We start from the raw sequence: 26,244 nt of genomic DNA, 5'->3' as shown, positions 1-26,244 counted from the left end.
TCTCTAATGAATCTTTAGCAGCATGGCAGCACTGTGAGTGCATTTGTTTAAGAACGTGGACAATTTGTTATTAACAATTTATAATATTAATATAAAAGAACAATATGAGGCTTAGTACCTATAACTTTCTAACATCTAAAGCCATAAAAGGTGTGAAGGTTGGATTTCCGCTAAAGTTGACGGTAAGATGTTTATCGCAGCAGTGCATATGCCACTAGAATACTGTATACACCGATCAAAACATGTCGTGGAAAGGAAACAATTTTTAATTTTTCCACAATTTTTTCAATGCTATTTTTTTGCAGATTGCAAAAAAAGACATTATTGAAAGCGAATTCAATCCCACATTCGTAGAACGGTTACTTCCTCGACTGGATTGGTCAGCAATACGTTTGGCTGCGGAAGTGGTAAGTCGCTTGAGAATATTCTAAATTTTGCAACTTACTGTATTATTATTTTCACTAGGTTGACTTGGGTGATGACATTCCCGCCGAACAACCCACGAATATTGGTGAGAATGAAGAATTGTTAAAGAAACTCCATCATTTGCTACTCGAAATCGATGTGCTTGAAGGGCAATTGGAGTGTCCCGAAACGGGCCGTATTTTCCCCATAACAGAGGGTATACCAAATATGTTACTAAATGAAGATGAGGTTTAAGATATTCATAAGAACATAAGTGGCTGCTCACGTCAATGTTTCTTTTACTTACTTAAATGTATATATTAAGTTATTTTTAAATATTCTAAATGAAAGAAAGTTTAGTTATCTAAAAAAGAATGGTTTTTGAGTGGTTTAAAATAGGTAATGGTCCTGCAAATTAGAGTTCGTTTTTAATATTTATTGAAAAATGTTTAATTCACTATAAAATGTATTCAATTCACTCATATCGTTCATTTACTTCAATAGTGTCATAACTCAAAAAAGCCCCCCTCCAGAAAAACGGCTTTAAAGTTTTGTATTTACATATACTCCCATAGTAAAAATGAATACATATTTTGTTCTAGTGAGATACTGGTAAGCGATACAGCTATGAAATTTTCACATAACATAGAACAGGTAGAAGTAATTTCCGCATACTCAACTCAAAATTTGTATATTTAGGATTATGACACTACTGAAGTAAACGAGCGCGATATGTNTTTAATATTTATTGAAAAATGTTTAATTCACTATAAAATGTATTCAATTCGCTCATATCGTTCATTTACTTCAATAGTGTAACAGAAAAACGGCTTTAAAGTTTTGTATTTACATATACTCCCATAGTAAAAATGAATACATATTTTGTTCTAGTGAGATACTGGTAATCGATACAGCTATGAAATTTTCACATAACATAGAACAGTTAGAAGTAATTTCCGCATACTCAACTCAAAATTTGTTTATTTAGGATTATGACACTACTGAAGTAAACGAGCGCGATATGCACATTTTTAGTATCCTACAAACATTTAGATTAGAAAGCGATTAGAAAACGATTTGAATTCTAATGTGTTTCTCTAACGCTGGATTACCACCAGGCATAAAAGGCAACCATTTTAATGAAAAGATTAGACTTATAAAAATATTCGTGTCATTACGTTAAAAAAAGGTAATTAAATTTATTTCCACATGGNATTACCACCAGGCATAAAAGGCAACCATTTTAATGAAAAGATTAGACTTAAAAAAATATTCGTGTCATTACGTTAAAAAAAGGTAATTAAATTTATTTCCACATGACATTTTTTAAATGCATCCAATTTTTTGTAATTTCAAAGCCTAGTGGAAATTCTGTATAAGGTAGAAGGTTAGAAGACCATTAGAGAAACTGTCGAGATTTATGGAATTCTCTACAAAAAAAGGACTTAGTCCCTATCAAGAAAGATGTTAGATATCTAATCGTTTTCTAACGTTAAATTCGAATTGGTTTCTAATGTGTGGTGCTTTTCTAATCATTCTCTAACCAATCGATTCGAGAACTACATATATTAGAATTCTAATGTAAAATCGAACTATTTCTCTTACGTTAGAGAAAGTGTTTGCTGGATGTAATTAGTCGCTATAGCGCTTATCGAAGGTTTCTCAAATTATTTTCAATCGTTAATATTTAATAAAATACACACACAAAGTATAAAGTTGTTAATTGTTAACAACAGAAAATCACAATCAACAATTAATTACAATTAAAATATGCCCAACAGTGACTGTAACTTAGTTTAATGCAACTTAGGATGCTCGCCGATCCAGCTCTGATGTCCTCTTCCGAATTTTTTCAAAACAACCATATAATCAACTTACCTTTTTTATGAAATCTCAGGGTTAAGTGATTTAGAAAAACATTTGAAGCCCATTTCCACCAAAAAGCTTGGCTGCAGTTACCAGCTGAGCTAAGTTCCAAGAATTTTAAAATGAGGTGGTCAAGCAAGACTTATTCCTTACTTTTTAATTTTTAACCGACTTCCAAAAAAGGAGGAGGTTATCAGTTCGTCGGAATATTTTTTTTTTATGTATGTTACCGCATAACTTTGGACCACGCCAACCGATTTCGATAATTCTTTTTGCAAGAGAGTGTCTCAGAGGTGGTCCCATACTAATTTGGTTTAGATCCGATCATTGGATCGTGAAATAAATATACATAAATATATATTTTTTTAAGTCGGTTTTTTTTTGCTAAAAATTACTTCTTTACTTCGTTTTTTTTCAATTGCATAAACTACGGTTAAGGCATTGGGAAATGAAATATATGTAAATGATCTAAAGTAATCTTCACAGTAAAACTTCAATGAATTCCAGCTCCTTATTAAAAATACAGATTTATTCGAAAAAATATACGCTCTTCTGAAATCTTTTCCTCTCTACATACTTGAGTACTAAAGGTCTACATACAATTTTACAATTACAACATATATTTAAATATTTTCCATCTACGTTTGTTCTTAATTTAATGCATTTTTAGTTTCAAATTACATACATATATTCCGCACATTTTGTGGTTGTTTTAGATGCTTATGCCTCATTTCCACCGAACGCTTAATGCAGTTAAGATCTCAGGTTAGTTCCCAGAATTTTAACATAGGATAACCCTCAAATTTTATTTCTTAATTTTTGCTTTTTTACTTTCGTTTGCTTGTATTTAATATGACCAATTATCCTCTTCGTGTTGTAATCTCTTTTTTTCCAATAGGTAAAAGCTGCAGTTAAGGCTTGGTGGAAATTAATTTAATTTAATAAAAGTGAGATTGAATACTTCGTAAATAGACGAGTTAACACAAATTCAAGTTAAAATTGTTTGCGACAGTACGTCTGAAAGTATTCACATGGAGTTTACACTACATTTGGCACACATAAATAGTAAAGTAAATATTATAGTTTTATATGGTATTAGAATCATAGATATAGTATCTTTATCATTAATTTATATCCCTTCAGTTGCATTTAATATTTGCTGTATTCGTATTACCAGACGCAGCGAGTTGTGCATAAATACTGCCTTTAGCTAGTCCCTTTTGTGCGCCCTTGCAAAGCTCTGGATTACGTCCCATAGGTTTATATGTGCGTTCACACAACTTGCTAGCATCTGGACCATTAGCCAATTGCTTTTGATTGTTGCCTTGTGGCATGTCTGGATTCGCACCATTCCAGGTAACATAGTCAGCTCTAAAAAAACAANCCCATAGGTTTATATGTGCGTTCACACAACTTGCTAGCATCTGGACCATTTGCCAATTGCTTTTGATTGTTGCCTTGTGGCATGTCTGGATTCGCACCATTCCAGGTAACATAGTCAGCTCTAAAAAAACAAAAAAACAAAAATGGAATGGGAACTGAAGAACATGAAAATTTTACAAAATCGTATATAACATACAGCAGCAGACTCTCATCGGCACCTTTGGCCAATTCTGCGCTATGTCCAGTTGTAGTGATGCGTCCTAGGATAGAATTGAACTCTTTACGTTGTTTGAAGTCACTTAGCTTGTCTACAGAATCTTTTTGTAGTGCTCTGTGATTATTGGATGATAATAAAAAAAATATTATTCAGCCGTAAACTCGTACATTGGATAAAAAAAAACGAAAGAAATCTGAAATTAATTATACATACATAATAAACACAAACACACATACAGAAAAATACGATCAAATGCTTAACAAGTAGATGAGCGGAGTTAGGAAGTAAAACCATGCAAATAATTTGAAAGAAAGAATTAAAAATATACATAAATTGCAAATATAATTTTTTTTCATTTAACGGTTATACTAAAATGTGCTTTGTTAAAATAAAATGCTATATTGAACAACAGTATGTGCAGAAAGGCTCTATCTATTGCTTTTGTATTTTATATTTATCTTTCTCTTAATCCTTATCTTTTTCTCTGTCTCATATGAAACTTTAACTTTATCTTTATTACTATATTTATCTCTGCTATTTTCCTTGTGCTTATCTTTATCTTAATCATTATCTATATCTTATCTTTATCTCTAAGTTTATCTTTAACTTCATTTTTATCTTTATGAACAATAATAGCTCTGATCCAATACTTTTCGAGTAAAATCCTGTAAAAATGTCTGACAGCAAAATTACTCTCTGAAGTGAGAGTAAAAAGTGAATAACAACAAAAAGTAGGGCAACATAAAAAGCATTTTCCTGTAAAAACGTCAACCAGTGATCGCTTGACACTTTTCATGATTTTACCAGAAGAAAAACTTGGGGGTAAAATCTTGCAACTTCATTCTCTACACAACTCTCCAAAAACAGCTCTCATTTACAGGATTTTGGAAGAATTTGGAGTACGGGATCATTTTTCCTGTAACTTCCTGCAAGTTCGTGTAAAATCCTGTAAGTTCGTGGAGTACTGGATCAGAGCTAATATTTTGGCGCTCATACCTTAGCTTTGTTTCTGCTGAACTTCTCTTCCACTTTGTGGTGTGCGTCCTAACGTTATAACACAAATGGAGGGACCTACAATTCTACGCCGCCTCCGAATGGCAAATAGTTTTGATGATAAGCTTTTGCAAGGCAAAAATACATTCGGAGGTTTGCCACTGCCTGCCGAGATGCGAAGGCTTGAAAAAAAAACTTTTTCTAATTTAAATATTACTCGAAACAGGGAACGAACCCAAGTCCTACGGAGTGGTGGTACGCACATCTAACCACTCAGCCACTATAACTATCTTTTAATTTATTTATTATCTTATATTTATCTCTATCGCAACCTTTATCTATATAATTTTTTTCTTTGACTTTTTATTTAGATTTAACTTTATATTTGTCAGTGTCTATGTCTGTCCCTTTGGCTTCATCTTTATTTCTATACTTTATTTATTTCTATATTTAACCTTTTATTCATATTTAGTGGTTAAGTTAAGACTCCGTTGAAAAGTTTTGAAGTTTGATATGTGGAAAAAAAAATCTGCAAGGATATAGCAGACAATTCTTACGCCAAATGATTCGCGAAAGACGCTAACGAAAAATTGAGCCACCCCAATGTACGACAGTCGGGTCTGTGTGCAACCGGAACGGAACCAAAAACTTAGGGGAATTTGTATGCTATTACAACAACAAAACGAGTATATCACCGTGCGACAGTCAATTTTACACACGAAAAAATTAAAATATTCACAAAACTGGGGGCTAAATATAGTATAACTGCGTTTTTAGTTTTTCTCTCTGACGTCAGGATTTTTTTTTTAAAGGACTTTGAAATTTCTAGAATATGATTGAATAAAAACAATAAACAAAAGATTCGGTGCATTGTAGAATAACAATATGGGTATCAATTAAAAGGAAAAGTTATGTAGAATAGAAAAATAATTATCTTTTGGGTGCACCAGGACGAATAAGTATTGAAAATATCCTTTTATTTAAATAAATTTATGCTTAAATATCCTTGGAAACTTTCAATATTAATTTTTGAAAAAAATGTATGTCAAAGACTAATATGTTAACTACCACATCCTCGAATTTGCTCCGTCTAACTTTATTAGTTTTAGATAAAAAATATTTTACACTCCTCCTTATAAGATATTGATAGTTACAATATACTTAAATGAAGATACTGGAATAATTACTATGGAACCATGTATGCGCTCTAAAAGAACAAACTGACCGTATATTTTGTATACAAGGGCGTAGCCATCCTTTCACCTAGGGGGCAGGTTTTGTGAATATATTGATCTTTTCGTGTGTTTTGAAAATTTTTGGTTTTTTTCGCACGGTGTTATAGTTCTGGCCGGGGGGCCTTGTCGCTCAACAATTTTAGACATCTGACTTGCTAAATTCTAGTTTCCAGACAGAAAGAAATAGGAAGAAGCTACAGTCATGAAGTTTATGGAAGAGTTAGACTATACTGTCATATACACCGACGACTCCAATCTGGGGCAGAGAGTAGAAATTGGTATTTACTACCGGGAAATTTTACTTAAACTATGCTCTCGATTGCCCGATTACTGCAAAGTGATTGAAGCCGAGCTGACAGGTATTAAGGAAGTCGCGCAGTGGTTAATCAGGGCTAATGTTAACCTGCCAGAAGTAAAGATATTCGCGGACAATCAAGACGCTAAAGATATATAATACTAAGTACTTCACTTCCTCTGAAATACACAACTATCGAATATTGACATATGTACATACATACAAATTCTAAACGAGCTGCCTGCACACTGCAAGTATGACTTGGGTTCGAAGACACGGCCACAGTGGGTCAGATATGAAGCGGATATACGCTTTCATTCTTAAAACCTACTTCCTGGTACTGGCAAACAGAAGTTGGTCTATACAGCCTACATGTAAGTCCAGCACCTTCAATCTCCTGGAACAGCCTGAACTTAGTATGGTTGTTGGAATCATCACTGGACATTAATAATAATAATAATAGATTGGCGCTTACACATATGTTAGTGTTTGGCCGAGCTTCTCCTCCGATTTGTGGCGTGCGCCTTGATGTTATCACACAAAGCGGAGGGACCTACAGTTTTACGCCGACTCCGAACGGCGATTGTATTTTTATGAGAAGCTGTTTTTCATGGCAGAAATACACTCGGGGGTTTGCCATTGCCTGCCGAGGGACGACCGCTGTTAAGAAAAAACCTTTTTTCTATATTTTTGCGATGTTGCTTTGACCAGGGTTTGAACCCAGGCATTGTAGAGTGGAAGCGCGCACTGCTTACCACTACACCACAGCGGCCGACCTGGACATTGCCTAATAGGATACACGCACGAAGAAAGGGCTTTCTGACAAACGACTTCAGTCACAACTGCCTAGATGAAAATAAAATTTAAAGCGGCGAGTATTTTCTCTTCCAATGTCCAGGATTGGGGACAAATTTAAACATTTTGAAGATCCCAATAAGTTGTTCTCTATTCGTAAACTGAACATAGAATGGTGCTTAAAACATTACTAAATATTTTGAGTTTAAATAAATTCAATTAACAGCTACTTATTTGAAAAATTAAAATATTTGAACTTAATACTTAAATTGTTTTTTATAGCCCATTTCCACTCAAAGCCTTACTGCATTTAAGCGCCCAGGGGTAAGAATTTTAACATCGGCATGTTTTTTTTCTAACTTTTTGCTTTTTCATGCTCATTGGCTTGTACTGAATATGCGCAATCACTCTCTTCAAGTTGTAATCTCCTTTTTCCAATAGGCATAAACTGCAGTTAAGGCTTGGTCGAAATGAACTATTACTTATCAAAAATATTTCATAAAAATTTAACTGAAAAGTAAATTGCCAAAAACTAAATACTATATACTAAATAGAAGTAAAATAATTAAAAAATAATAATAATAATAAATCGAGATGCTGAACACACGAGAATGCAATAAAAATGCTAAATTTAATATTTCTAGTCGTGGGCAAGATTAAAATATGAAACATTTGAAAACCATAGATACATTCAAAAAATAATAAAAACTTTTCAGAGTAATAAGAAAATTAGTTCTAAAAAGATCAATAGTTTCTGCAAGCACTTCACAGTTAAGCTCAGCGTACTTTAATGAGTCGGTTTTTTCGCTTAAGCGTGCCGCTTTCAAGTTATCCAAAATAGAAGCCGTGGTAGTACGCGTAGAAGCGGAAGTTATAGTCGAGGTTTTGGTGCTACATGGTGTACCATGCAGATATCCATTGATTCTAGTGGCATACGCATTGCAACGTGCCAGGATGCTCTTTGTTGTAATTGTTTGATATTTTGCTGGCTCTGTGCTCAGCGATGATGGCACAGATAACGATGTTGATGCTGCTGTTGGTTCATGTGATATGCAAAGCTCTTTGAGTGCTTCGGACGGTGAAATGGAGGGAGTCGATTGTGTGGCTGATGAACTTATATTTGTATATGAGTTTTTCAATGGATCAACAGCATCGCTTGTGGCGAATGTTGTTGCTGGTAGTTGCTCTTCGTTGTGTTCAATATTGCAAGTGGGCGAATTTGAGAGTATTATCTGAGTAGTAGCCGTAGTGGGCGTGGTTAGATTAATGGAAGGAAAAGCTACCTTTTTGCCAATGTTGCGAATTGCATTGATTTTTGTGGAGGATTTTAGGGTGCTGGAAGTTAATAAAAGCGGTGGTACTGATGATGATGCCGATGACGATGATGATGTTGTTGTTGTTGTGGCTGTTGATGATGTTAATGGTGATGAATATGATATGGTTGTATGTGGAATATCTTTGACAGAAGCATTATGGCGACTTTTAACGTTGTCGCTGTAGGTATTTGGCGATGGTGTGAGGACAACGGTGATGATGCTGCTTATTTTGTTAAGAATTTATTAGATGGGAAAAATAATTTTGGATTTATTAGCGTAAATTAAATGGATATTGATTGGGAAAGAAATGAAAAAAAAAAACATGAAAGCGAAAAAGCGAGCGTAGATTAGATAAAATGAGATTTTTCACAAATAAATAACGTAAAACTTTGAGAAAGTGAACAAATTTTGCTTTTAATTTTTAATATGTATGTAGGCATGTAAATCATAAATATTTTGCATAAATTTCATTTGCCGAAATGTTTAATGTACACAGAAGAATTATAAATGCAATTTAGTTAGTTTGAAAGCCTCATAACATCTTTGAGATACATACAGTGGTCGAAAAAATTGTAGCCGCACCACATGTTAAATAGTTTTTAATATATGTATTATTTTTTTTTTGTTATTTAATTTTACTTATTTTTATTTTATAAAAAATATTGTTCATTCTTTAACAAAACCGTGTAAATCCAAGTTTCAAACTTTGTGCAATATTAAAACAAATTAGCAACTTTTCTTAAAAATATCGAGCTTTTTAACTCGACTTTTTAATGGCTTAAAATTACTGTTAATTTTTTAGTTTTTTTTTTGTCGAAGATGTTTCTTCTATATATGTAAACATAAAGTGTTTATTCGTTATAAGGAAACTAACGGTAATGTTTAGCCATTTGAAACTTGTACTTTATTCTACTTGAATTCAATGGGCTACAAAATCTTTTTAAGAAATCTCGAAATTTTTACGAAAGTTTGTCGATTTTTTTTTAATGTCGCACAAAGTTTGAAACCGGAATTTACATGGGTTTCGTCAAAGAATTAACTATATTTTTATAAAAAATAACCACGATTAAATAACAATATAATAAATTGTTAAAACTTGTGGATCGGCTATAATTTTTTCGAATATTAATATGTATTAAACATTTTTTTTTGTAAGTAATTTTCTTATTTATACATTTCCAATTCATTGCAAAACTTCGAATTCTATATATTAAGAAAACAAAACATACACCAGGAAATTTATTGTGAAAGATGAGAGGGCATTAGTTCAAAACACTTTTTCGCACTCCAAAAACCAATCCATAAAAATTAAACAACAGAGGTACATATTCTCCTCATATGGAAATTAACACTCACCAATCAAAATCAGAAAAAAAAACAAAAAAAAAAACAATATATATCGAACTCACTTATCCTCAGCTGCATTGTTATCGGCCAACGTGCCTTGCATACCACTGGCACCCAAAAGCACTTCGGCTTCACCGCCAGCTGACGTCAGCGCAATAGCAGCAGCGGCATGTTTCCTGGCGTCCAGCTCATCCTCCTCCTGCACAATATGAAGAATTTGTATGGCACGATCCTCAGCGTAGTTGACCGATTCTAAAGCCATAAGAATAATGCGATCAGCTGTCTGTGGGTATTTCTCTTTCAGTTGGGCTTGTACTGCAAAACAGGAAATATGAGTTATAAATTTTAAATAAATATCATCTAAAAAAAATAAGTTTTTAGTGTATAAAAAATACTTACTTGCTGCCTTCTCCTCGATCGTGTACTCTTTCGGGCGCAGTGGTATAATCGTCTCATCGCCAGGCTTTTTGACCGCCCCAGCATGTGCATGCTCTGCATCGAAGCGATGTGTGGTTTTTGGTGGTATAAAATCACGTTTTGTATAGCCCATGGAAATGAGTTTCTCTGATGCTGTTTGTACATTATTATCGGAGCTGGCGAGTATATCCAAGAGAACCATTTCATCTGCCTTGGGGAAAATGGTTTTCAAGTATCTGAGGTAAGGGAAAGCGTAATCTGTTTTATTTTTGGTGGATGGCAAGTATTGCAGAATTTAAAGTTGCGAGAATACGAAAAAATAATAATTTTCTGCTCAAAATTTAAAAACATGTAAAAAATTTGTTAATTACATAGAAAAACTAATATAAAATCAAATTAAATAAATCATTAATCTGTTGAAAAATACTAAAAAAATAAATAGAAGCTATAATAAGCTATCATTTTTGTAAAGGCTCAGTACATACATACATATAATAAAGTGAAGAAAAACAATTTTTTTTTATTAAAATTATAAAACTAGAGGGTCATTCCATGTTGAAGTGGAAAATGAGATACATTTATAATGCCTTAATTATCCCTATTTCAGTAGTAACCTCTGCTAAATGCCTACCTTTCATTAATCTGTTGAAAAATATTAAAAAAAAACTACACTACATATGTACAAACTACTACTACATATGTATGTATTTACTTACATCAGTCACAAGGACATGCTCCACCAGTGACAATTTTAAGTATTGCTATGCAGATTATATACGCCTAAATTTTTATGAAAACGAAAGCGTATAGTAAAAATCAGGCTTCAAAATGAAGCTTTTTGGATAAAATTCGCCTTTGAGTGCACAAAGGTGTGTTACAAAGAATTAAGAAAATGTTTGGTATTTTTAAAAAGATCTTTCACTCTTGTATAGGCTCCGAGGACATACATACATAATATGTACATGTCGTCGATGTTTTTGCAAAACCGCCTAAATCGCCGTTGTGGTAAAAAAGAGAATTGGTAACCCTGAACTCCAGGCATCGAGATTTATGCATAAAAATCGTTAAATCGTTATTAAAACAACACATTTGTAAAATAATAGCTAGAGAAAATACCGCCATAGTGCCGTAAGATGGGTGGTTTTGCAAAAACATCGACAATATGTATGAAGCTATAACACCAGTCAACACAATTTTTTAAGTCTGACTTCCACATGTTAAATTTTAGTTTCTCCTACGCTAAAATAAGGGAAAAAATTATTTTTTGATCAAAGTTTGCTTCACTAATTTTTATATATTTTTTTTTATAATTTAACTTTAAATTACGATTAGAAAAGTTTTTGCTGGATATCAGAGTCTTTTTTATTTCAGATTTGTGATAAACAATAACATATAAATTTAAAATAACAAGAAATTAATGTCTAAAAGTGAATATTTTTCGGATTTCTTATACTTATCGGCGTTAATCAGACAAGAGCAAACTTTAAGAACTAAAAATGAAAATTCAAGTGTTTTTTAATGTTTGGAATGAGAATCTAAGCAAGAGAACAGAAACCCAAAGAAAAAAAATGTTTGTTGACCGGCGTAATTTTAAATTGCTGATATTCTGGAATTAAATGATCCACCAGCCAAAATGGAATTGCCTTAAATTAAATTAAATAAAATTAATATAAAATAAAAAAAAATTAAAAATCAGTAGAACAATAAAATAAAAAATAAATAAAAACGAAAATATTCAATAAAAATAAAAAACCTATACAATGAAATAAAAATTAAAAAAGAAAGCATTAAATAAGATAAAAAAATAGTAAAAAATATATATATAAAAAATATAAATAAAACAAAATATAAAAAAAGATAAATGAAATAAAATAAAAAATATAATAAAAACATCAAAAGTTGAAAAAAAAACTAATAAATTGAAATAAAAACATTTTAACAAAAAATATTAACAAAATTACTGAAATAAAATGAAATAAAATTAAGTATAACAAAATTTTTAAAATAAAATAAATAGTATTAAACAAAATAAAATTAAAAATAAATAAAAATATAAAACGTTGAAATGGAAAATAAAGTAATTTAAATAAACAAAATTTTTAAACTATTAAGTCTAAATAAAAGTCAAGATGTTTATATTGCGTAGATCTAAGTTGTAAAGTCAAAAACTTCCTGGATTCATGGCATTTTCCATGTCATTTTGAATAATAATTGTCATTAACTTTAATCTAATACAGTAGAATCATGCTTTTCTTATATATATGTATACACACATATCGTCGTTTAAAGTACAAAACCGCGTATCGTCATTCCTCCAAACCGCGTAACTGACATTTGCTGCCAAAAATTGGATTTGCTCACCGAAGCTCTTGGCTCAAGCCTTATCCATTCGTCCTCAAATATACTTGCCAGAAATGCGATTGCTTTACAAAAAAGAGGACCATTTTGAAATATGAGTGTTTTTACTCTCTAGAAAATAATTTATGCAACCTCACATACGCGGTTTTGCATTTTCTTGATACGCGGTTCTGTACTTTAAACTACGATTTGTATGTATGTTGCCACTGTGAATTAGAATGGCCGCTCGTATTACGCCTTCCAATATAAGATTGCAGAAGTCGCAAAAAAGTGAGTTCTACTGTCCAAAATATCGTTTGTAGAGGTGCTTTTCAATTAAGACAGTGGTAAAAGTTGTGCTCAGTGTCAGTCTACATGGTCGTATTAAATTTAGGTATGGCGCCGCAGAGGTAGCTTCTCTTTATGCTGTTAAAAGTGACTCTAAAATCAACAAAACGATGGTGTGCGTCGATTTTCTTATCTAAGATTTTTTCCACTATTTCACGAGCAGCAAACGAGTGTTCAATGGACGATTTGCCTGATGTCAAGTTATCCCTATAAGGTGCAGGCAATTGGCTTATAAAGGGCTTTAGTCTTTCAGGCCGTATCATCGATCTTCGGCGCCAGCTTTGAAAAGCTCAGCCGGCAGTGCTCCAGCAGCATCGCCTTTTTTAAGCGGTGTTATTACTGCTCTCTCTACGACTTGGTTGAGTGAAGGGACATGAGCTTCGTCCCTGTGCATTGGTCTGGACTCCATGTCTCTGGTGTGTGTACATTGGACATCTGATACCAGATTTCCATCTTATTTGCTGATAGAATATCCGTGCCGCATTTCTGCATGCCAACAGTTCAAGCTCTACACCGGTAGTGGGCATCAGCTTGCCCGCGGGCAAGGCTCTTTCAAGCTTTCTATACGAAATATATAAAAAGCCGGCTATCTTTTATGCCTTTTAAAAATGCGTCTCTCAATAACCCGTACTTAGTTCTCAATAACTTGTAACTCATAGTGAATGAAATGCAATTAAAAATGATTGGCGCCATATTTGATAACTTTTAGCATAATTTTTGCTTTTTTTAAGAACATTACCTAGAACGGACGTAAGGTATCTCATTTTTTAATTCTAGATGTTTGACATGCAAAAAAGGCATAGAGGGTGCCTCTATTTTTTAATTTTAGATTACTTATAAGCTCGCCAGAATCAGTGCGTTCTATCTCTTGTGCAAAAGCGTGCAACTGAAAAGTGGATAAACTTTACGTATCGAACGAAAATCGCTATACTCTTTACTTTTCATTTACAGCAAGTAGGGAAGAACAATAGTTTCAGATGGGATAACAGTCAGCTGATTTGGAACCAAAGAATAAGTGCACTTTTGTTTAGATCAAGGCTTTCATTGTAACTTGTCAGTTGGAAACTTTTCCTGAAGGGATGGGGAAGTGCTCATTCTCACATCGGCAAGCGTAGAATTTCACGCCAAGCTTTTTAGAACACTTTCAGACTTCATAATATTTAGGCTGAATAAAGCTCTGAAAGCCTGGGCTCGAATCGTAACATCCGTTCATGGATCGAAAACCATATGAAAGCAAATTACGTGATACGTCAGTCTTATAAAGCTGAATGGGATAAGGAGTATGTTCGCGTATGTGATAATACGAAAAGTGTGTGTTTTACGTGACGAGTAATACGGTATCGTATGTGACGAGTAATACGGTATCGTATGTGATGATTCGAACCCTGAACAGCGCTTAACGCCAGAAAAGCTTAGGGTGGATTCCCAATTTAAGCGACAGATCACTCATACGCCCTGTCTGGTTTGCATAAGTCGACTACATACATAAATACCAATAGCTAAATTGGATATGACCAAAAATATTACTTATATTATATTAAGTACAGTAGTTACTAACAGCCTCTATGGCAAGAAAAAGCTTCCAAAATAAGGTTAGTCAAAAGCATAATAATAATAATAATAATAGATTGGCGCTTAAACATATGTTAGTGTTTGGCCGAGCTTCTCCTCCGACTTGGGGCGTGCGCCTTGATATTGTCACACAGGGACCTACAGTTTTACGCCGACTCCGAACGGCGATTAGATTTTTATGAGAAGCTGTTTTTCATGGCAGAAATACACTCGGAGGTTTGCCATTGCCTGCCGAGGGACGACCGCTGTTAAGAAAAAAAGTCAAAAGCATAGAAGTACAAAAAATATAAGCGTTGGATTCTTGTACCACATCCAGCAAATGAAAAAATCATAAAAGCGCAACCGAAATTTTAAAAATAAAACGCATAACATTGATGCATATAAAAGCAAATTATTCTAATAGAAATACTATATATGTAGGTATTCTAAACTCATTGTCGGACCTTAATTTCATCTTTGGCGACGTGTGCGGCTTCGGAGAACTGCGCCATTGTTCGAAACGTGGCGAACCCTGATGGAACGGCATAGCTGCGGCAGCAGCTGCAGCCATATAACCACCACCACCACCTCCCCCATAACCGCCCCCAACGCCACCATGCACGCTTGTGACACTACCAAAACGACCGCCACCCGGTATGGGACTGGCTGTGCGCGAAGTACAGCTAACACCAGCGCTACCATTGAGACCAGCAAAGGGCCCAACGTTGCGTGCCGCTATGCCCTTATCCAGGCGACGTGCCGGTGGAGTCATATGAAAAGCGGAATTGCTGTGATAGAGATGGCGTTGGGCAGGCGGTGTTACATATGGGCCAGGCATGGTAACCGGATGCTTTTCCACTTGCAAAGCGCTTATGACGACAGCTTCACGATTGTAATACCTGTGCATTGTGTGTGTTAGCATTTGTGTGAGTGTAAAAATAAAATACAATAGCGTTTAGTGGAAATTGTTAGTATTTTTTTTTTTTACATTTATAGACAGACAGTGCATGTGTGTGTGAGTTTAGTGTGATAGCGGTAGTGGAGGTTAACAGCACAGAAAGTTTTGCAAACGACGCGGCGGTAAGCGTGTAAAAGCGAAAGATTAGTGTGATTAGTACAATGAAACATTGTTTTTTTTAGCGATTTTCAAAATATTCGCCACGGACTTACTTTTTAAGTAGCAGACGTATATGATCCTCGCTGGCGGTTGGAAATATATTCTGTATTTTATTTACCACCGCATCTGTGTCGATAGGATTTGTAAAGGAAGTCTCCTGTATGGTTGAACGGCGTGACATATTGCCCAATCGTGGAGTTTGCGTCAAAGAGGAGCGTGGCAATGGCAACGGCGACATTTCCTGCAATGCAAAGTAGGTATATATTTTAACAAATGTTAATCATAAAATATAATAATACACGTTAAGTGCATAGCTGTTGTTTAGAAACTCACCAAATTCCCACGAGAAGACAGCAAAGGACTGGAGGACATATTATGCAAACTTGTGTTTGTGCCAGGGCCCGCCTGAAAAGCACGCACTGCAGGCAAATTGTTGCTTGGATACACATGATAGGGTGAGCCATGCTGTACTGGCTGTACAAATAAATATGTACAAAAACGTATACAGGGTGAACCGGTAGCGGCGAAGAGGATAATTTACAAAATAAAGCGCATAGTGAAATCAAATCGAGTAATACATACATACAAACTACTGTACATAAAGGAATATATAGCTACTCTTATACATATGTACATATATGTAACCTTTTATTTTACCTGCATAGCTATGGATTCGTTGGAGCAGCGTTCATTCTGCAATTGCTTATAACGCGAACGTGGATCCTCCAGCTGCATTGCTTTTGTAAAATAGTTGATGTAGTAACTGCAAAGAAATTAAAAAAAGAAAAATTAAGCAATAAGTGCATACAAACATATAATACCCAAGTAGATACTTGTACACACTTATGTATATCTAAGTATGTACAAATATAAAGCTCATTACTATGCTCAATTAAATCACAGTAAGCCTCATAACACAACCGTATTTATTTGACCATGGAAATGGCCTAGAACTGGCTTATTCCTTCCCACGGTCTCGTTTTTACGCACATCGAAGAAAGTCGAAGGCCGCAGAACATCGTACTCATACACATACATATGTATGTAAATGCACATACAACCACATGCATGTATGCATAGAACTATGCATAGCGGAAGTGGTTCACGGAAAAGGACAAGGACATTATATTGCCTTGGAAAATTATTTTGTGTGAAGTTGTATGTGTGTTTACTTGTAGGTATATGAATATAAAAGCGATTTTGCGAATAAAATCTGTACATGTATTTGTGTGCAGACTTTAAATAGTATGTTTATGCCCTGCTGGAAATGGGGCTAGTTTGTAGCTAACTTTTAACCACCCAGCTGTCTGCTTGTTGTAACTTTGTATTACTTATTTCCTTCGGCCGTGAAGGGCGATGGCCACAGAAAAGCGAGAACTGTTTTTCTCTGCATAAGGTTTCAACTAACTTGTAACTAACTACTTTTGGACATAATATGTATATCAATAAGAAGGAACAACTTTTTAAATGTTTATATGATTATTTATTTGCTTCATTTAAAATTACTTATTCTGCCTTATCCTGAGTTTCGCCCGAAAAAAAAAATTCCCGAAATTTCCCAGTGGAAAATGTAATGTATAGTAATCGAAAAAATAATCAGTGAAACAACCCTTTTCACAATAGAAAATGCATTTTTTCCCCAGGGCGATGTCCTAAGAAAAGTGGGGCATTCAATTTTGCATTACCAAGTATCGAGAAATTAATGTGATTTAATATGAAATTTTTGTGACTTTTTGAATACATTAGAATGCTGATTACATATTAAAAAGTAATTGGATGTAAACCCCATAAGAAATACATTCGATTATGTATCACGCATGGAATGCATTACTACTTTTCCCATTGGATTGTCATTCGCCCATAGTAAAACCATGGAAACCAAAAGTGAAAAGTGAAACGGTTCGGGGGAAAAAGAAACTCATAATAAGGCTGATTATTTCTTTATTTGTTTACATATTCTGCTCTAGGTGGTCCCATATTAGAATTCCGTCAGACAAAACGCCAAAATAATAATATAAAATTTCGATCTTCATTTTATTTGTCCTGAATTCGAAAAGGCTTGTGAGAAGTTCAGAAAGAAAGTGTATTTTTGTAAGACATTTGTTAAATATAAACTTGCAAAGAAAACAAATTCCCGATAACTTCTGCATGTCTCCTGCATGACTTTACAACTCACTTTATGTTAAAAGTGAGGTATTTATCGAAATCTATAACTATAATAACTATAAGCTAGTTATTTTTTATCAGTTGATAATTTTTTTCTGCAGGGTGTGTGCCGTGTTTGAAGTGTGCAACAGATAACACAGTATTGTAAAAATAATTAGGATATTCACAAGACGTCTTAAGCGTCGTAATGACTGAAAATACCTCTGCGTAACCTTTAAATCCGTTTTAACCCTTAATTTACATTGGAAAATAATAATCACCACTCCAGCTTTCAGCTTTGCGGCACTTATTGACAAAATTTGACTATTTGTTTTATTACTTTTTAAATTAAAAATTTTTTTTTTAGAAATATTTGAGAATTTTTTTGTTGAAGGTGGTTTGCATTTTTTCCATATAAAGTATTTTCGAAAAATTTTTTTGTATGGAAGAGACTGCGAGAAAAAAATTGCTAAAAATTCGTAGCTACTTAGAATTTCTATTTTGTTACAATAAAATGGATTGGGCTACAAAACTGCATACTGAAAAAAATTCTAAAAAATTGTATTAAAAAAAGTTGAAAATGTGCATGAAAATTAGCTGAATTTTCGCTAGTTTTGCACAAAGTTTAAAAGTTATATTTTTATGTTCTTTGTTGTGGAATGAACCAAATATGTATAAAAAATTTTCGGAAAAATATTACAATAAAAATTGTTGCATATATTGTAAGAAAAGCATCTGTGCCAATATTTTTGGCCGGCAGTGTATATTAGGCCAAAATCACTTAGCCTGTTATAGCGGCAATAAAGAAGACGACAAAACGCTTTTTGTCACTTAGTTTTTGTATTTAACTCAGAGCCTAAAACTGATGTGTTAAGCCAAATAACACTCGGCCATAAATTGCAATTGCACGCTCGTATAAAGTGCAAGTAGATACACTTATATTGTACTTCTTGAAAAACCGGTTAAGCCATTTGGCAATCTTTCTACAGCATTACACAACAGAAATAAAACGTTCTTGAGGTTAGTGGTGCCAAATATGTATGTATGTTTGTACACAATTTATCGGCATAAAAATGTATGTATGTATCTAAATACTTATGCTTACGAAAAAGTCAAAGTCCTTGAGTTAAATAGCGATTTCAACCTGTATAATTTTATCCGCGACTGAAGTTAAGGACCTTTTTGACACATTTTTGTTTTGTATAATGAATACATGCTATGTATGTGCATAAGTACATTTAATTTTATTAAAATTTTTGCTTTCTTAAATTGTGACACGTGATGAATGTACTACTCATCTATGAAGAGCAGTTAAGTATACATACATAAGTATGTACACATGTAGCTGCAAGCTTATGTTGGTAAATCTAAGGGATACAAGGATGCTGAGCAATGACAGTCTCTTGAAAATCTTTTCTTGTTAATTGAAGCTAAAACATGTTTATACATATGTACATATGTACGTATAAATGTGGTATTTATGGATGTAAGTATGTATGCTTAAAATAACAGCACACATTTCAAAAGTAAGCTTGCTTATTAAAAAATATGTACATATGTATGTACGCACTTCAATATCGTCGTACCGTGTTCTAGAAACTGAAACGGAAGCCACGGGATTATTTACTCTTATTTTAGTCAATGGGAACGTAATAAAAGTTTCACAAAATTCAACGCCTCTTTTTTTTAAGGTTTTAATATTTCTTTTTATATGCGATTTTTTTACGAGCTTTTGCAATTAAATAACAAGACGAGCTGGAATTGTTCCTGACCTACGCTTAATTTACACTTGAGTATAATAAGCTAAGCTTGCTTAAGCGACTCTTTTGATCAAGGTTGCGCCAATTACAAAATTTTCCCTAGAAGTAGATATACAATTAATAGTGCTTTTGTAGATTCCTTCATTTCAATGAATGAACAAATTCACTTCTCAAGGGGCTCCCGGTCGACCATAGACGCAATTAAATCTGTGGTCGACATTACCAAAGAGGCCATCGAAGGCAAAAGGTGCACGGAGGGAAAAAAGAGTCCTGCGCGGTAATAACCCAGGACGTAATGAACGCCTTTAATACCGCGAGCTGGTAGCGCATAATGGAAACGCTCATTAAAATGGGAGCTCCAAGATATATCATAAGAATAATTAGGAGCTATATATCACACTGCAAGCTGAAGTACTGGAGCGATAGAGGCTCTAAGGAATACAGCATCACGGCGGGGGTGCCTCAGGGATCTGTTCTCGGACCGCTACTACAAAGGTAGTTGAATGCGAAGATGATATTGCAGTGGTGGTTGTAGCGAAGCATATCCAGGAGATTGAGAGTAAAGCTAGCGAGACTATGAGGAGTATAAAAAAGGGGCTAACGTATAGGAATTTAAGCCTCGCGGATTAGAAATCAGAGGCAGTTCTAATAAGCAGCATGGAAGCCGTAGAAACGATAAGATTTAGCGTAGGGTCGGAATCCTTCACTTCCAAGCCTGCAATTAAATATCTGGCTGTTATGATTGATAATCGACTAAATTTCAGGACCCACATTGAGTATTTTTCCGGAAAGGATTCGAATGTTTAAGCATGTCTGTCTAGAATTATGTCTAATAACGGCGGTCCTAAACATAGTAGAAGAATCCTTTACTTTAGGGTGGTTAGCTCAGTTTTATTTATGCTGCTCCGATTAATGAAGGTAAAATGTTATGCACAGAAACTAACAACCATGTATCGCTTAAGTGCACTGGACTGGTCCCAGTAGACTTTCTCGCACAAGAGATGAAAAGAAAAAATATAATCACCTGTCCGAGAAAACCGATGGTCTAACGCGAAAGAAAACAGCTGCAGAAGAAAGGAGTCGTTCTATGGTAATCTGGCATAAACGATGGAACGTCTCAGAAGAAGGGAGGTGGACCCACAAGCTCATCCCCAACGTTGAAAAAAGCTTAATAGGTCTCACGGAGAGTGTAGTTTTTAGCTAACCTAGTTTCTACCGGGCCACGGTCTTTATCGTGGTTATCGAAACAGATTTCGGCATAATGACTCCCCATACTGTTCGCGGTGCATAGGAATAAGGGAAAACACGGAACACATAATGTTCTCCTGTCCCCGCTACGCCCCTGAGACACAAAATATGCTACAGGACAATGACATACTAGATCATATCGCACACCTAGATCTAAAGTGCATTCAACTAAAACAAAAATTTGGGCGATTTTTTTTCTTCATGATTATATACATTAACTAAAAAACTACTGATCGAAGGTGATCATTTGTCAGACCTCTCCCAGGGGACCCGTACATAAAATAGAAGGTCGGTATGGTCGAAATCGGGATTGAATAATTGTTCCCGCGCACAGTGGGAAATTTTCGACTGTTTTTCTTCAAAAGTGGCTGGAAGAGTAAATTTTTTACAGAATTTCATTTTTTTTGATTACGTGGAACGGATTTTGGTAAAGATTGTTAAAGCCCGAATTAAAAAAAAAAAACTACAAAGTCAAAATTTTAAAATGGTTTATCTATATTTAAATAGTAACTAAATTACCCTTTATTCAGGTAAAAAATTACAATTGTTGGTGGTAGAGAATTAAAGATATTAGTCAACATATACGCAGGCGTGACGTTACAAAAAACAGAAGTGTATTTTAACTTGGGTTACAAAATTGCAAAACTCTGGGAATTGGGCAAGACTATCTGTATACAATTTTTTTAGTAATATTTTAAATGTTTCAGGTTAGTTTTCGAAGTTTTTAAATGCAGAAATCTTTTCTGATTTTTTTTTTAATCAGGTGAAGTATCTGGCGCGACGTTACCTGGCGTTACGTTACTAAAATCTCCATTGAACACGTTTTGTTAATATTGTTCTTGAACAAGCAATCAGAGCATAAATACGGCTTTTCAAAATATCTCGACCCTGGCGCCACCTAGCTAGATCATTTTTCGCAAAAATGTTTCTGTTAAATAAGCGGTATATATTATGAAAAGAAGAAAATTAAGTTAAATGTAGGACGTTTATTTTTTCGCGGTAGACTTTTCGCTGGTATCGCCGATATGGTGAAAGTTGAGTTTTTTTTAAATCGAACTTTAAGTAATATTTTATTGGTGACAAATTCCAGTTTTTAATTGTGTTGAAACGTTTTTGAGGTCGTTGAATAGAATCTGAAAGAATCGNTTTCTGTTAAATAAGCGGTATATATTATGAAAAGAAGAAAATTAAGTTAAATGTAGGACGTTTGTTTTTCGCGGTAGACTTTTCGCTGGTATCGCCGATATGGTGAAAGTTGAGTTTTTTTTAAATCGAACTTTAAGTAATATTTTATTGGTGACAAATTCCAGTTTTTAATTGTGTTGAAACGTTNGGCGTGACGTTACAAAAAACAGAAGTGTATTTTAACTTGGGTTACAAAATTGCAAAACTCTGGGAATTGGGCAAGACTATCTGTATACAATTTTTTTAGTAATATTTTAAATGTTTCAGGTTAGTTTTCCAAGTTTTTAAATGCAGAAATCTTTTCTGATTTTTTTTTTAATCAGGTGAAGTATCTGGCGCGACGTTACCTGGCGTTACGTTACTAAAATCTCCATTGAACACGTTTTGTTAATATTGTTCTTGAACAAGCAATCAGAGCATAAATACGGCTTTTCAAAATATCTCGACCCTGGCGCCACCTAGCTAGATCATTTTTCGCAAAAATGTTTCTGTTAAATAAGCGGTATATATTATGAAAAGAAGAAAATTAAGTTAAATGTAGGACGTTTGTTTTTCGCGGTAGACTTTTCGCTGGTATCGCCGATATGGTGAAAGTTGAGTTTTTTTTAAATCGAACTTTAAGTAATATTTTATTGGTGACAAATTCCAGTTTTTAATTGTGTTGAAACGTTTTTGAGGTCGTTGAATAGAATCTGAAAGAATCGCGAAATTCAAAATTGGCAATCCAATATGAGCGGCTGCTATCTAAAAAAAATGCCAAAAAAACATTTTGCGAGTTTCACAATATGCTGATAAATATTAATATTTTTTTAATTCGGGTCCAGACAATTTTCTTTTTTAAACTCTAAAATGATTAATCTTCTAGCCATTTTTGAATAAAATCGGTTGAGAATGTCCCACTGTGCCGTACCCATCTCTGGTTTATCTGTATTTATTTGTGTATACATATGTACACACGTTAACTTCACTTGAGTCCGGGAAATACCGAGAATCATACACCCGCCACGCCATACTAGCATTGTATGGTCTTGCTTGCAGAATTACTTACGTATGTATAGTATATGTATTTATATACATATGTCCTTACATACATACCGTTAAGGGCACAATAGATCTCCTGATCGCAGAGCATACATCAACCGATATCTATCTGCATAGCGTTAAACATAATTAGATACATATTAATAATATATATGTATGTACATATATACTGAATTAAGATGAGCAACAGTAACGGCATCATCAACATTATTAATACATAAATACAATCCTTTGACTGTAGGGAGTCACATGCATACGTGCATATATACTTGGTTAATTATTTAGAACGCGCAACTTTTTTTGCGTTTATTTGCACAGATTTCTTTTTTTCTTCAATTCATTTGCATATCCTTGATACATTTTATTTGCATAACTGGGGTTTTCGCGTTTTAAATAGCAGCACATATCATAAACAGAGATTACATGGCCATGTTTATGTGTATATGTATGTATGAATGTATACACAGCTTTGTAGGGATGATACATCTCTAAGTTACATACATATATAAATTTACAGGCGATGTTTGCATAAGTGCCAGCTCAAGTACCGACCCATTTTTTACGGCTACAATTCCATGATGTTACATTTTTTCTATTTACTATACACATTTCTCATTTATTTACATATTTCGTTGTATTTACTTGTAGCATGCACCTAAAAGTATGCTAACAACTATTTTAATTGCACAAGTCTATGCTACCCCGCCACATTTTTATGGCCGCCATTTTGAAAATCTCTATACAGGAGTTCCGCTGAAATGCGTAGTGGAATTCTTGGCGTGCCATTACTGCTCCTGCGAGCCAGCTAGTCTGCTGGTCTTATATGTGTATGTTTATATATTTTTTATTACTTTCCACACGCCCATTTTGAAGTGATTTCGCCTTAAACTATGCACTACAATAGTTTACACTAACGCACACAATTATTTCACATACCAATTTCCTGTTGCTTGATCATATTTACAATCCCAGCCGGGCGGCAACTTCTGGTACTGGCCTCTTGCCTCGGCCATTTTTGCGTTAAACTTTTCAATAAAACTTTAAAGTAAATTCTTTGTATTTTTCACTTGTCTATGCGGAGTTATATTTGTTTGTGAACTTTAAAATTCATTTCTTGGCAATTGACGCCTTTGTCTGCACAGCGAGTCCCAAGCGAACCCGTATTTTATGAATATCCTGTGTATACCTAGTGGAGCCAAATAGTGGTGTGGTGTGGTGTGCGTTTTGGGGGTTGCAAATGCCCACGGATTACACATATACCCATATACATACGAGCACTGTTCTAACGTGATGCTATATTCGCGGTGCGTTTCTCACTTTTCCACTACTTTTCACTTCGAGTTGCGGTCACGTACTGACTTGCCTACAGCCAGCCAAACTGTTTTGCGCTTGATGCTTTGCGAACTCAGTGTCCGGCATTTGTTGGATACGCACAACAAAAATAAAAAAAAACTCTATTCAAATGGTTTGGTGGAGCAAGCGTTCTTCGAAATTCGAACTTTCAATCTTCGAAAGACTCACGGGATGCGCGAGGTGCGCGCAACAAAATGCCAGTGGATGAGGACTCCATCGAAGGTGGTGAGTGGGCTGGTGTTACTTTGTTAATATACAAAGGGGGTGCGGCGCGAGTGATATAAATGCGAATGCGCGTATAAAAACAAACTGAGAAAAGTTTTCGTTACAACTACATACGAGTATGTACATGGCTTATAGCGAAGCGGGAAAATACAGTATTGGACATACATACATATCTAGAGCGCTATTGTTTGCCACTTATGTTTAATTATTTATTTTTAAGAATTTTCATTTAAAATAATTAGTCTGATAATGTGCAAGTTTCAAGTCGCTAAATATGACCGTTGATTTTTTTTTTTAATTTTTTTTGTCCCATTTGCTTCGATATAACGAATAAACACACTTTATATGGAAGAAAAAATTCTAAAAAATCAACGGTAAATTTTAGCCACTTGAAACTTGCACGTTATTAGACTAAAATTGAATGGGCTATAAAATTATGTACTCGAAAAAATTCTAACACTTCTGAAAAAGAAGTTTGAAATTTGGGCGAAAATTTGTCGCGTTTTTTTTGTAGTTTTTTAAAAACTTTTAAACTTGGATTTATATGAGTTTTGTAAGAGAATGAACTGTATTTTAATTGAAAATTCTTAAAAATAAATAGATAATCACGAGTGGCAAATAATATCAATTTGAAATGGGGGTGCTATTGTATTGGCCAATACTGTATGATTTTCTTTAGTTTTGTTTTGATTCTCACTTCACTTATTAAGTGTGACTGCCACCGGCATCCACATGGAAGTTCAACGCATGCAACGCGCATTTGTGCGCTAATCGAGTGTAGCCGGTAGTTTATTTATGAAGAAAAATAAACAAAATACATAATCGAGTCGCCTTTGCGATATGGAGGGTCAGCAAAAAATAAAAAACCCAAATGAGACATTGTATTTCATTGAATTTTTGTGGCTGTCCAAAACAAAAAAAAATGAAATGAAAAAAAAATGTGCACATACATATACCTACATACTTATATGTAGATAACTAGGGTGCATCATCAAAAAAAGTTGCGGTTTTTCCACCGAAATTATAAAATTTATTTTATTGTAAGACTTCCGCCAAAATATGTATTTCGGGAAAATATTAAGATTTACTTGACCTAGACCGATTTGATATGATACCTCGAAAAATGCCATTATGTGTTTTTATTCTGTTGATAAAATGTTTAACATTTTTGTGCAGAGCTTTTAAGCTTTCGATTATTGAGGTGATTATTTACCAAAAATGTTTTTAAATACTACTTTTATTTATAAAAAAAAACTAAATTTTGGATTCAGCTTGCCTTAGCCTTAGAATATAATAAGTTTTATAATTCTGATGGAAAAACAGTAGCAATACATATATATATTTTTTTTTTGTATAAATAGTGATGCACCCTAATGTATGTATATCCAAACGCTCTTATGTATCTGCATTGCTAAGAACTTAACAAATGAATGTTGTACGTGCATACACTTGTATATATAGATGTATGTACTTACACATTTATGTCTCAAAAATTTTATTAAACCTTATTGTTGCCTCTAACTATTTCCCAGTAGATAATTCTATGAGATAAAAGCCCTTCCAAAAGGCCTTCCACTTTACATTCCTTATTCCTTTCTTTTTTTTTTTGTATGGAGTTGCGGGCACAAATTGAAAGGCGTCTGCTACCCATAGAAGGCCTTCCAA

The 26,244-nt window shown here is 34.1% G+C and overlaps 2 protein-coding genes and 1 long non-coding RNA gene across 3 annotated transcripts; 1 reads left to right on the top strand and 2 right to left on the bottom strand.

Moving 5' to 3' along the window:
* The first annotated feature begins 10 nt into the window (after nucleotides 1-10).
* On the top strand, nucleotides 11-770 carry Trmt112 (tRNA methyltransferase subunit 11-2). Its single transcript, XM_017625805.1, has 3 exons — nucleotides 11-182; nucleotides 306-407; nucleotides 466-770. The coding sequence occupies exons 1-3, from the start codon at nucleotides 105-107 to the stop codon at nucleotides 658-660; spliced, it is 375 nt and encodes a 124-aa protein (XP_017481294.1). The 5' UTR covers nucleotides 11-104; the 3' UTR covers nucleotides 661-770.
* A 2,211-nt stretch (nucleotides 771-2,981) lies between these two features.
* On the bottom strand, nucleotides 2,982-24,428 carry LOC108370479 (uncharacterized). The gene is made up of 9 exons (XM_017625806.1): nucleotides 23,938-24,428; nucleotides 16,280-16,385; nucleotides 15,956-16,096; nucleotides 15,676-15,863; nucleotides 10,252-10,505; nucleotides 9,915-10,167; nucleotides 7,976-8,725; nucleotides 3,851-3,985; nucleotides 2,982-3,642 (listed from the first exon to the last, which is right to left on the bottom strand). The coding sequence occupies exons 1-9, from the start codon at nucleotides 24,012-24,014 to the stop codon at nucleotides 3,411-3,413; spliced, it is 2,136 nt and encodes a 711-aa protein (XP_017481295.1). The 5' UTR covers nucleotides 24,015-24,428; the 3' UTR covers nucleotides 2,982-3,410.
* On the bottom strand, nucleotides 6,193-7,968 carry LOC108370480 (uncharacterized). Its single transcript, XR_001848642.1, has 2 exons — nucleotides 7,171-7,968; nucleotides 6,193-6,831 (listed from the first exon to the last, which is right to left on the bottom strand). It is a non-coding gene; the product is annotated as an uncharacterized LOC108370480 (long non-coding RNA).
* Nucleotides 24,429-26,244: the final 1,816 nt, after the last annotated feature.

Source organism: Rhagoletis zephyria, unplaced genomic scaffold, assembly GCF_001687245.7.
Source record: "Rhagoletis zephyria isolate East Lansing unplaced genomic scaffold, Rhagoletis_zephyria_1.1 Rzeph_scaffold_04262, whole genome shotgun sequence".
NCBI classification, from domain to species: Eukaryota; Metazoa; Arthropoda; class Insecta; order Diptera; family Tephritidae; genus Rhagoletis; species Rhagoletis zephyria.
The sequence above is the reverse complement of the archived record's forward strand: the minus strand, read 5'-3'. Positions and strand labels throughout refer to the sequence as shown.